General features: G+C 36.7%; 1 protein-coding gene across 2 annotated transcripts in view; it reads left to right on the forward strand.

The window, feature by feature from the left end:
* The first annotated feature begins 2,265 nt into the window (after window positions 1–2,265).
* The window catches only part of apbb3 (amyloid beta (A4) precursor protein-binding, family B, member 3), a 36,606-nt gene continuing 25,320 nt past the window's right edge, over window positions 2,266–13,551 (forward strand). The window contains exons 1-2 of one of the 2 annotated variants that reach the window (XM_048165937.1): window positions 2,266–2,554; window positions 2,925–3,689. In XM_048165937.1, coding sequence (XP_048021894.1) covers window positions 3,641–3,689 — 49 coding nt within the window. In that variant the 5' untranslated portion in view covers window positions 2,266–2,554; window positions 2,925–3,640. The remainder of the gene's footprint in view (window positions 2,555–2,924; window positions 3,690–13,551) is intronic. The other variant, XM_048165938.1, reaches the window with a different exon arrangement.

A 13,551-nucleotide genomic window follows, 5' to 3' on the forward strand; every position in this document is an offset into this window, starting at 1 on the left:
ACCGACCGGTGTGTTGTGTCGACCAGAATGTCTTATTTAAAGATGTTGAAAAATAAAACTATAACACTCATTTTTGTAGAATATCTACTAGTTTAAACTGCATTTTTATCTTTGCAAAATTTCATATCAGAATGACAGTGGAGCATAACATGTCCCCATTTTATTTTGCCCACAGTATTCACACTTTCCTGTATTATGTTTCCCCATTTTATAAAGTGTACTGTTTACTTTTGTGTGTCCAAATCTTAATATTGATATTATTATCTCATCTCTCCTGTTTCTTCCTGCACATCTCATCTCCCTCTTTCCTTTGAATTCTGTAAAATTACTGTCCTTTCCTGTCTTCTTCCCCTTGTTTTTGCCACATTTCCTTCAAACTTTTCTTAATGATGCTCCGTCTTGCTTAGTCTAACTGATAAAGTTCTCTGAGATAAGTAAATAAATCAGTCAGAATGATGTATATAATAAAATAAAATTGTAACGTGTCTGTTTCAGAGAAACGAAAGTAGGATCCAGTTGCGGCAAAACATTATTCAAACAAACATAATAAAAGAGTAACTCCAAACGAGAGGCCAAACAGAACTGAAAACAACTCACATGATACATCCACTAGGGACACCAAGGAATACACAAGATAACAAGGGGCTGACGATGGACAGGTGAAGGTGATTCGTGGATGTATCGTCTGAGTTGTTTTCAGTTCCGTTTTACCCCTCATTTAGATTTACCCTTTTATTATGTTTTTTGTTTGTTTGTTTGTTTGTTTTTAGTTTTTTTGAATAAATTTTTTGCTGCAACTGCTGTCTGGAAACCTCTATATATGGCCCATCACTGGTCTCAGCCTTCATCACTGCCGTCATGGCTGCCACGCTAGAGTCTCCAGCCGTCATGGCCGCCAGGCTAACAATATATTAAGACACACCTGGGAACAATCAAGACCAATGAATGGGGAACCAATCAAAAAAAAGGACTACAAAACCTAACACAGCCTTCATCACTGCCGTCATGGCTGCCACGCTAGAGTCTCCAGCCGTCATGGCCGCCAGGCTAACAATATATTAAGACACACCTGGGAACAATCAAGACCAATGAATGGGGAACCAATCAAAAAAAAGGACTACAAAACCTAACACAGAAAATGAACATAGGAACAAAAGGAATATAGATATACTTCAAAATAAGAGTCCAACACAAGATGGGGAACACAGACCAGGATCGTGACAATAATATGATATAATATAATATAATATAAAAATTCTAAAAAAAATCTCATGGTTTATTATAAGAGGAAATTTTAACTTTAAGATAAAAGTGCACTTTTTTCTTTTTGGAAGGTCAAGGTCAGATTTTTTTTTTTTTTTTTTTTTTTTTTTTTAAACATTACGCCAATGCCAGACATTAAGTCATTAATGTCTGGCATTTGGCACTGTGAAAATGAAGTAATATAATAATAATAATAATAATAATAAAACTTTATTTTATATAGCGCCTTTAAAAGTTGCATCTCAAAGCGCTTCACAGAAATATATAGATAAAATACATTGTAAAAAATAGACACTATACATATATAAGTAAACCTACACTTTAGCATATATTTAAAAACAGTAGCCTATTTATTACATAAATAATATAGGCCTATTTTAAAATATGCCTACTTATGAGCGACCTGAATGTAATGTTTCCAGACATTTACAGTAATGTTATTCACAATTAAGTTAAAATGTATTTTAGTTTAAAATCATATTAAATCTATATTATATTAATGAATTACAAGCATTTAGTGTACAATAAAATAGGCCCATACTTAAATTTAATTTCTGCTGAAACTATGTCATTATTTAAATTATTTAAATACACATTTGTAATGAAGTTGCAATTTAGTACATTAAAAATATAATAACTTTAAATATATTATCAAATGCATTTATAATCAAATACTTTAGGCTCCACGTGGTTTAGAATGTCAACAGACTCAAAACAAGTGTACTTTAAAGCATGACAAAAGATTAGGCCTATTAAAACATAATAATTAAAAATGTACTTTAAAGTAAGACTTTTAATTTGACATTATTACAAAGTGTATTTTTTAAAAAAAATGCTGAAGTGTGTTAAAAACAATCATGAAAAGTGAGTACATTTATTTCAATTGTCTGCAAGTAGGCCTACAGTTTAAAAAAAATAAATATACGTTTAAGATTTAAAGTACACTACAAGTGCACACTCAACACAGTTAATCGCACTTCATATTCACAAGAGACTGAAACTGTTAATGCTTTATTTTCAGAATGTGGCATATTTCAACAACGACGTAACCTATTTCATAGCCTGCATCAACTGCGGCTTAGACATAGGCCTACAATATATATAAAATATAATTATGCCATTATGCTATCGTTACACTGCTAAATGCGCGAGCCCATCTCCATTTTTGACTCTGCAGAAGCAGACAGACGCTCGCGACAGAGAAGTCGTTGCCACGGCAACCAGAGGGATGATGCAAACGGAGGCTGGACGATGACGGACTCCGCTTGAATTCATGACGGGAGGAATTAAGGTGGACCAACACAACGCAAACCGCTAACCTTTACAACCCCACAGCTCTTTACTGACCACAAACATTTCCTAAAGAATATTTCATGTGCGACCGAATGAGTCAAATGTTTATATTATCGTATTTAGGCTACATAATACACGCCTCGGTATTTAGTAACATTAGCTTGCTAATCTCAGTAAAAACGTTTTGTGAAGTCTAATGAAGCTGTTATATTACAAATTAATTAATAGCCTAATTCCTCACATAACATAAACTCTAATAGCATATTTTGATCCATATTATATTGTAACAATACAAGAAAGGGCTTTTAAATGTACAGAAAGTTACCCAGTGTCAAAACTGATCATTTGTTTTACTCTTCACATTACAGATGGTGATTCTCTGCCTCATTGTGTGGAACAGATTGGAGACACTAATTCTTCCCAGGAACACGTCACAGTTTGTGCCCTGTTTGATTAATGAAAATACTAAAACCCTTTTTGCTGTATATATCTCTGTATGTATATTCTCCATTTAAAATATTTACACCTGCAATATTGTATAGGAAGCGGACGGCTGTGTTTGCTCCAGCAGTTTGCTTTCGTCAGCTGTGTGTTCAGCCATCCTTAAGGCGCCACCATGAGCTTAGGGGGGCAAAGAGTGCCAGTGAGAGAGGGGTGGGGGGCGAAGGAGGGGGGATAGCTGCAGGCATTACTGAATTACAGAATCCACAGAGAGACACACGCACACTGACAGAGAGAGAGAGAGAAGCGATCTCACAAACAACATCACTCTCAGCTTGACGGAACGACAGTGAAGAGAGTAGGGAAGGGAACAGAAAAGCGAGATCTCACAAGCATTAGGCAGAAAGACAAAGATGAGGTTGATTAAACAGCAGTGAAATTACCTGAGGGGAAATAAAAGAGGGGATAGACGGAGAGAGGAAAAGAGGAGTGTGGGTTTTAATCCTTTTGGCATGTGAGTGTATCCCAGAGAGTGGTGGTCACCCTGTGTGTGAGTGTGTGCTGCAGAGTTTGTTGGTGGTGTTGGGACGCTTTGAACTGGAATGTATCTGAACTAACCTCAGGGGGCTTTCGGGAAGACACCATGCTGGGCAAGGATTACATGCTCGCCATCATCATCGTCAACTATGATGGTAGGTACACTGATGCATCTGTATGCACTTTCCCCTCCTCTTTGTTCTTTTTCGCCTCTCTCTACTTAGTGCACTCTCTACTACTTAGGTGTCGAAGTGAGCGGAAGAGTTGTTGTTCACACCACGCTCAATTATGGACTTTAACTACAGGTGCTGTGTCATACTAGACCCACCCGACTGTTGAAAGACCCCGTTTTTGAGACGTTTAGTGAGAGGGACTTGATTTTTACATTGATTGATTTTCACACTCGAGACCAACACAATCTAAAAAAGTTGAAATTGATAGGTTTGCCTCTTGATATGGGCCAAGCGTACAAGCGTTCATGGACAATGTCACCTGTGCGGGATTATGCATCTGTTGGAGGATTAGATTGTGGATAATTTGCCCACACAACATGAAGCATCAGATAGACCAGTAAACTCCTCCCATTCATGAGTTCATGTTGCAGAGCTTGATATTGTTTGGGGTGCAATCAATTTATAATGATTTACATAAAGAGCTTCAACCAAAAATACTTAATGTTTATTAATAATTGTTGCAGCCACCTGAGATGTGTCAAAGGTGATACATTTAGTGCTGAAACTATAATCAAAACAACTTACCTAGAGCTGTGATGCTGAGTGTTGCTTCCCAAAGTGTTTAAATGAAACTTCCCAGATAATGAAGTGATAGTGGGCTGATATCTTGAGTTTTGTAGATAATATTAACAGAATCTTAGATGGTTGTTGACCAGTAAACCATCATGTTACATGATATATTTTTCATATTCTGCTCACAGAATAGGAGATTAAAAACATCTAAAACTCTTTTAAACATCATAGCGAAGGACATTTTATATTTATAATATAAAAATTATGGTTACACTTTGGTATGGGGAGCACATATTCACTATTAAATACAACTTTTGCCTCAATAAACTCTTAATTTACTGCTTATTAATAGTTAGTATGGTAGATGTTGTAGTGTTTAAGTATGGGGCAGGTTTTAGGGATGTAGAATATGGTCATGCAGAATAAGGCATTAATATGTGCTTTATAAGTACTAATAAACAGTCAATATTCAAGCTGATAATCAACTATAAGTAAAATGGTTGTTCACCCAATAATGAAATTTTTGTCATTAATTACTCACCCTCATGTTGTTTCAAACTTATAAGACCTTCATTCATCTTCGGAACACAAATTAAGATATTTTTGATGAAATCCAAGAGGTTTTTTACCCCCATTGAAAGCAACATTATTACCTTTATTCAAGGTCCAGAAAAGTAGTAAAAACATCATAAACAGTGCAGGAGACTGACAGGAGAGGGATGAATTTGTTGAATAAAGTTGATATTTTTGTTTTGTTTTTGCGCACAAAAAGTATTCTCGTCGCTTCATAACATTAAGGTTGAACCACATGGACTACTTTAATGATGTCTTTACTACTTTTCTGTACCTCGAATGACAGTAATTACATTGCTTTCTATGGGGGATTAAAAAAAACCTCTTGGATTTCCTCAAAAATATCTTAATTTGTGTTCCGAAGATAAACAAAGGTCTTGTGGGTTTGGAATGACATGAGGGTGAGTAATTAATGACAGAAATTTCATTTTTGGATAAACTAACCCTTTAAAAGTGAGAATTGTTCCCTATACTAAATTGTTACCAAAATTATTTATTCAGAGACTATACATGGAATATTTGTCAAAACAGCAACACCAAAAAAAAAAAAAAACATTAAAACACCACAGAACCATTTAAAATGAACTACTTAAGGAAAAAAGTGTATTAAAATGGTGGGCCTGAAATATACAACTAAAATATTAAAAGACTCAAAACATACATTTATACTTATACATTCATATAAATTTTAACTTCAAGTCTGCATGAACCGGAAGTTGCAAACGACCTTTCTCCAGTGTTGTGACGTATTTCCAAGTGAAATTGAATATTGAATAGAGGGCAGTGTTTTACTTTAGCGCAGACTAACCGTTGGAGGGGAGTGGTTTAAGCGATTTCAACCCAAGCCGTCAAACTGATATCATTAGAGAAGGGGCACCGTTGCAGGGGGGAGGAGCATTTTCAGATTTTAATTAAATATTACGAAGCCAAACTATTTTTTTGTGTGGATTGACTTGCACGGATGAATTATTCACCACAAAACTAGCAATTTGAGCTAACAAAATAAATAAGGTCAATTTTGATTTCATGTGTACTTTAAAAGCTTGATATTTATAATAACAAGGACACGCTGTTACCCAGTATCTGTACAAAGGCAGAAACTGTCCTCGCCGCGTCCTCCCCACGTCATCACTCTTAAAATAACTTCTGTTAAACACACAGAGAGGAGGTGTGTGTGAGAAAGAAAGTGTTTGTCTGTTGTCTCTGTGCGAGAGATAGTGAATGATGGAATAGCTTCTCCAAAAGCAAAGGCATGGACACTAAGGCACTTAGACACAGTGCTGAATGGTGCTGAGTGAACACTGATGGCAGGAGCTCCTGTAGATGTACAGGAATCGATTGCATTTGAATCAAATTTTCCTTGCTTAATGAATTTTGTTGTACTTTCAGTTACTGAAATACTGCCTGACTCCATGTGAGGATGTCTTCAGAAGGGCATCTAAAATAAAATGCGGTGTCTTGCTTCTTGATTTATTGAAGGCCCAAGGATTAAGTCCCAGATGGATTTTTAGATCCACCTCTAGTCTTAATCTTCCTGCTCTGACCTCACACGGACATAACTGAATTGGGATTATCTGACCACTGACATAACGCCATTGGGATTATTATTTTTTTTTTTTTCCAGATGTAGCTATAATTATCTCTTTCTGCTTCTCACATTCTCTCTTTTGTCCTGACAGATTTCAAACCTGGACATATTAGAGCTTTGTCCTTTTCTCTGCTTTTTGCAGTATTTACCTTTTTTCCAATAGTAGGGGCTGCATGATATTGGAAAAAACTGACATTGCGCTATTTTCTTTTTCTGCAATATATATATATTGTGATATGAAAAAAAACATCAGATGACTTGAATAGCTTTTTTTGGAAAGAATTAATCATTCTAGAATGATTGGGGTGATGTTGTGGGTAACATTCATGACACAGACAACAGCAGGAATATTAGGCTGTAGGGCTGGGTATCGATTCAGATGTTCCAGATCGATTCGATTTCGATTCACAAGCTCTCAAATCGATTCGATTTCGATTCTCGATTCGATTTTCGATTCTCGATTCAATTTTCGATTCTCGATTCAATTTTCTATACTCGATTCTCGATTCAACTCAATGAATATAGATTTAATACAAATACTATATTTATAAAAAAGAACAGTGAACATAAGTTTACAAGTGGGTAATTAATAAAAAGAAATTAAGAGCCACAAACCTGTATATTAAACTCTTTTATTTTAGGTACACTTGGGTACATTAAAACAGAACCCATCTCTAATTTTTAAATGCATACAATTATGTTAAATTCACTATATTTCACTATATGTAACGTCTGGGTGATGTCTCATCAAATGGTTCCGAAGATTTGTAGTACTACAAATGCCAAAAGCATTTCACCTCTGCATTACAAATCACGCAATTAGCTTTGTTCTTGTCCACAACACTATCGTTGTCGTCTTGCTTGCAAAATCTAAAAAGGTTCCATACATTCCATACCACTGAATAAATGAATGACAGGTTCGCCTCTCGCTCCTTGGTGACATCGTGCAAGGCAAATAAGAGGGTGACATCTAGTGGAGAAGACTCGTTATTAGATTAACGTTAATCTTACATTCAATGTTTGCGGAAATAAATATGGAAAAAAATCGATTCGTGGCCTTTGAGAATCGATTTTGAATCGACCACATTTTAAAAAACGATTAATCGAAAAATCGATTTTTTTACCCAGCCCTATTAGGCTGCTGTCATTTTAAGACCAAATGCACAGATTCTGTTTTCTGTCTCAATTGTTTACTTTCACCAAAAGAAGCCAAAAACACAGTTGTTTAAGAGGATACTCGCAGAGACTGGCATTTTGATGTATTTTTGCATATATGTGTCCGTTCAAGCACAAATAGACACAAAAAAGAATGGAATTCGATGTTTGCGTGCTGTCTGTGCTGCTAAGTTCAGAATTGAGCTCTCTTTTGTGTCTTCTTGTGAAATGGTAATGGGAAATGCAGTCCATGAAAAGTTAGTACTCAGGTGAGGGAGCCACAGAGGCCAAGTTTGTGACAATTACAAAGTTATGATGAACTATATGCCTTCCTCCACTGACGTTCTGAGTTGTTCAAAGCATTTCTAAGGTTAATGATTTTCAGCAGGCAGCTGTCTGACTCTGAGATGGCGAAGGGGAACATGGTTTGTGTAACATTAGCTGTTGGTTTGTGTAACACATTATTAACTGTTTAATAACATAGTCAAAAAAAAAGCTAATCATATTGACTACAGTGATGTGTCCAATGTTGTAAAGAGAGATACCATTGTGCAGCGTTTACCTCAGTAAGTTGACCGAGTGGATCTCTGAGCTGGTGTGAGTGAGTGTAGGTGGGGCTAATTTGCATATTCATAGCTATGTGTATACTAAATGAAGCAAGGGTGTAGAGTTACATTCAAGATATTTAATACATGTTTAAATATTTAAAATGTTTAAATATGTCATTTTGGTGATCAAACATGAGTTTTAAGGAATAAAATTATTGACTACAGGGGGACTTTAATGATGCTATAAGCTCCACCCCAATACCGGTCTGATACTGCTGCAGTTGGTTATTATTGACTGTGGTCTCTGGTCCGTACGGATTAATGATCCTTATACTTGACATGGCACATCCAGTGATGTGACTATCGCAAATGCGCACATCACGATATCGATGCTAAAACGATATATTGTGCAGGCCTATCCAATAGTGCCTTTTGAGGTTTTAAAACTAGTTTATTAAACAACTGTTTTTGTGTAGCAGTGCAACTGCTAATAGAGTGCTAATGCTAATGCAGCTTTTCGTGGGTGAAATTCAGTCATTTCAGTAGGAATCCATGCAGTTGGGAATTTCGCATGAGGGCAAAAGATTTTGTAATGGGTACAAGTTGTCCACAAGGATTCACCGCATTCACCAACAGAAAGATGCTTGGTTTGAAAATGACATTGGTTTGACAGGCATCTTGAGCCTGTAGTGGAGAAGGGTAATAACCCAGGGTGACAGCAGCCTTAACCAAAAAGTGTAAACACATTTCTGTACTGTCTCTCTCTCTCTCTCTCTCTCTCTCTCTCTCTCTCTCTTTATCGTACATCCGTCTCAGTGTTCTTTACCTCATACTTCACCTTTACTTTGAAGTGGTTGAATTGGAAGGCGAAAAATCTATTGATTGCAATCAGTGCAGTAATGGTACCTTTTATTACAGTTGTTTCAGTGGCTCATGGGAGTCAGGAGTGGTCAGTTCTGATTGGCCACATAAGAGCTCTCTGGTAAAAGGCACAATTCAGACATATTGTTTTTCTTTAGGTGCTTGTGGTGACTCTCAAGTGTGATTGGGTGTTGAGGCATGTGTCCTGTTTACTATTCAAGTAGTTTTCCAGAATAATTTCAATAATTCTTGGTGCTTGAATTTCAAGCATCAGTGTTAATAATGCTTAAACAGATTTAACACCAACTCATATGTCTTGTTGAGGAAAGGTGCTATTACTTTTCTAACACTTTGTGCATACTATATGGGAAATAAGACCATTTTTGTACGCAGCCACCTAGCAACAGCCTAGCAATCACCGAGACCACCCTAGCAACTGCATAACATGATAACAATATGCTTGAAATCATTCAGACTGTACAGCAATGGCCTGGCAACCACCCACAACTAGCATTGTGTGCAGGCAAGTACAACTCTTCTGGAAATCTACTCTGAGATACAGAGTGCCAAGTAATGAACGTATGAATGTATGTATGTCAGACTTTGTCAACATCGTCCCACAGTCCTTATATAGCAGTTTCTATAGGGACTCATCGTGCAGTGCAGGTTTTCTCAGGAGATCATCAATAATTCACAAACATCCTCTTCTCAACCCCTCGACTCCCCCATGTTGTTTTCAGCATTCAATCTGTTGTTATTGCTTCATCCTCATGACATAGCCTTGAAGTTGTTAGCGGGTGCGTGATGGGAACTGCGGCACCTCCTACATACGAAAACTGTGATACCACAATTACAGAAAGTGAGGTCGTATCTCACTGTAGCTGCTCCCTAATAACCTTAAGAGGTTTTTATGAAACCACAGACTTGCATTTGAGATTTGTCTGTCTGTAGTATACTGTATTACATGATGTATTATGTAATATAATGTGTATACATTATGCAGCAGGTAGCATGGGTGTCATTTGAAGCAAATTTTTGTCAGTAAAACAGATGTGTTGTATATTAGCAACCTCTTTCTTCTTGTAATATCCATCAATATTCATCTACAGGTCCCTGAGCCTGGAAACAAGTGATTACCAATGAGATGACTGTGTTTCAGCATGCATCCACTCATTGCACTTTTATTAAAACTGCCTTCAGCTCCAAACACAGACAGTCAGCAGACATTTCAGGTGCACTCTGAATGGGCACCAGAATTAGACTGAGAATAGCCTTTCTTCTTCCTTTTTCTGCCTGTGTTTTATTTCAGCCAGCTGACAGCACAGCTCGCCAGCCCAAAACACTAAAAATGTCATGGCAACACAGTGCGATTATTATGGCCTGTCAGCAGTGAAGGCGAGGAGCAGCTTGTGAAAAAGAGAGGAGTTCGATCTGGTCATGATTGATGATCTCTGGGGAGGGCCGGAGACACACAAACGTTCACAAAGACGCTTACACCCATACTCCTTCGCTATGATGGATTAATGTGTGTGTGTGTGTGTGTGTATATATATATATATATATATATATATATATATATATAGTTTAATTATGTTTTTTCCTCTTTTGATAGTCATTGGAAATGCAAAATGTTGTTTTTTACTAATGCTGTTGGAGCAAATGGAAACACAAACTTTTATTTGCTATGTTCTCCCATTTAGCAGTTTGTCCTCCTATAGTTTACTTCTCAGCTGTTTTTCATATCATGTACATGTGATTATTCACTAAACATTCAGCTTTCAATCATTGTACCCAGCCTTGAAAAGCACTGCTGCCACTGCTTGAAAGTGCTGGAAGAGTGCTTATATTTCACTAGTAAAATATGATCCCTGATAACAGCCCGAGCCATTAAATAAATCAGCTTATAAGTTTAAAAATGGTAATCTATTATGCCTCAGGACTGCGACAAGTTTAATTGGACTGAAGCAGATTTGAGGTGTTGGTTTAGAGGTTAAACCCACAGTCCTTTGTGTTGCAAGATTATTGTAGCTTTAACAGGACTCTCCATGCTTTCAAATCTGTTGAAAGCAAAGCGAAGTAGTACCACCTCCTCTTCTCTCCACTTAGCGCTCTGTCAGTCCTGTTTATACAGTACTACACTACATATTGCACACTCTCAGAAAATATACACTACAATTCAATTGTTTGCGGTAAGTAATTCCCCCTGTGGTGAAAATTAAGTTTTTAATGTTGTTTATATGTCCATCTGGTGTTTTTAACATGCTTTAAGACAAATCCTGTGCAAATATTATAACACCATTGCTGAGTATTTTGACTTTAAAAATGCAGTAAACCAAAGACAGTGTCAAACCCGTGGTTTGAAATCGCTGGTTTTTCTCACAAACTACCTTGTAACCAATCATGTCAATGTGTCGGCGAGCTTTAGCATATCATTACCTGACCGCGCAAGGGAGTCTCAAAAGAAGGTTATCCCGATATATTTGTCTGTTGATATGACTCATGAATGTGAACATGGTTTGTGTAACATTAGCAACACATTATTAGCTTTTTGATAACGTAGTCAAGCAAAACACTAATCATATTAATTACCATCATGTGTCTGACATTGTAAAAAAAAACGATACCATTGTGCAAGTGTTTACCTCAATAAGTTGACCGAATGGATTTCATCTGAGCTCGTGCGGGTGAGTGGAGGCGGGGCTAATTATCATATTCATAGATCCGTGTATATTAAATGAGGCAAGGGAGTCGTGTCAAACTATTTTTAGTCATTAAAAAAATTTACAGAAAAAAAAACATTTAAAGGGTTACTTCAGGATTTAGCATTAAGCTTTGTATTAGTAGAATACCACTAGTATTTTCGAAGTACCGTGCTTTCCCCCTTCATATCAGCCCGAGATGAGAGATTTATGCATTTTTATTCTGTAAAAAAGCCTCCGATGACGCAAAATGACGATTTTGCGTCATCGGAGGCTTTTTTGGCCAGAGGCTTAAAACTACAGCCAGTAATAGCAGGTAGTTCCTCATTTTTTCACCACGCCCATACATATGCGCGTTTGAGGTTACTCACGGACATAGATCAAAGATTTTATCAAAAGTGGGTGTCAATTATATTTTTAAGCTTAAAGTAATTAACATTATTTTGTTATAGTCTGCACTACATCAGTGGTTCATCTCGCAAATTTATCGGTCTCTGCAGTCATCTCAATACAGCAACAGGTTTTTGTGGTAACGTTAGCATAAATAGATAAATAGACTAACTCAGTTTTACAGAACAGTGGCTTTACTTTGATAACAGTCAACTTATATGCAACTTATATGTAATTGTCTATCTAATGTTACTTTGTTAAGTTTGCAGTTTTACTGCTACCTACAACACTACATATAGGCTACTGTGTTATCAGAAATAGAGTCTAGTATCAGCGAGTCTTACCTCTAGGCGAATACGCTTAGTACCAGATGGCCCAGGCTGTTCGTCCTCTGGGAAAGTGAATATCGATGGTATCACAATGTCCTTCAGAATGGTTCTCTTCATTGCAAGGATATTTGGTTCGTAGTCCTCGTGCTTGAAATGGAGACTACATATTCTGCGTTTTTTTAGGTTTTCTATAACGGTGTCATCTCCAAACTTCGGGTGTTTGATGGCCCGCAGCCACTGTTTACATCGCTCCAAATCTTTAACTTAATCGGAAAATGATGGAAACTTACTTGTCCTTTCCTGGTTTTGGGTGTACATCCAGGTACAAAGCAATTTAGCACCATTTCGCTGTAAATGTATGAACTAACTCACGATATAGAATTAATATGTAACAAAACAAGCCTAGTTGTTTGAATTTTCCTGGTAATGCCGCCTGTAACCGATAGGAGTGGTTTTGGGCGTGGCCTCGCAAGGGCAGCAAAACAAGTGCATTCTGGGAGTTGTTGTCTTTCATCCACATTAGTCAAAAATACATTTTCTGCCTTTTCTCAGTCTAGAAAGCTCCAAATTCAAAAATAATTTCACATTTCTACTACATAAATGACCAATTTATGTATTACATTCTGTACTTGCATTACATTCATCTTTCCAGGGGTGAAGTACCCCTCTAAATGTGTAATTTTAGTGATCAAAGATGAGTTTTAAGGGATATAGTTATTGACTACAAGGGGACTTTAAACAAATTAATACTTTTTTTCAGAAAGAATAAAAAATGAAGGCATTCATGTGTACAGTATCAATGTTTGGACTTCTAAGGTTCTAAAATGTAACTATTTTTGCATATATGTACGGCAAAACCATAACTGTACATTGTAAAAAGCTCTTTATATAACTATACACAAATACAAACAAAACAACAAGAGCTTCATATATAAAGTCAGCAAACAACAAGCTTGCAGTGCTATCTGCATAATTTATTCATGTTGCAATGCATGCTGGGAGCTTATAGATCAGCTGTCCAACATAATAATTGAAACCTGTTAGGTGAGGGCAAAAAGGTCCAATATCTATAGTCAATAGTGTAGCAATGTATAAAGCACAGCTTAAATCATTCTCAAACCAAGCACT

This window comes from Megalobrama amblycephala, linkage group LG18, assembly GCF_018812025.1.
Source record: "Megalobrama amblycephala isolate DHTTF-2021 linkage group LG18, ASM1881202v1, whole genome shotgun sequence".
NCBI lineage: Eukaryota > Metazoa > Chordata > Actinopteri > Cypriniformes > Xenocyprididae > Megalobrama > Megalobrama amblycephala.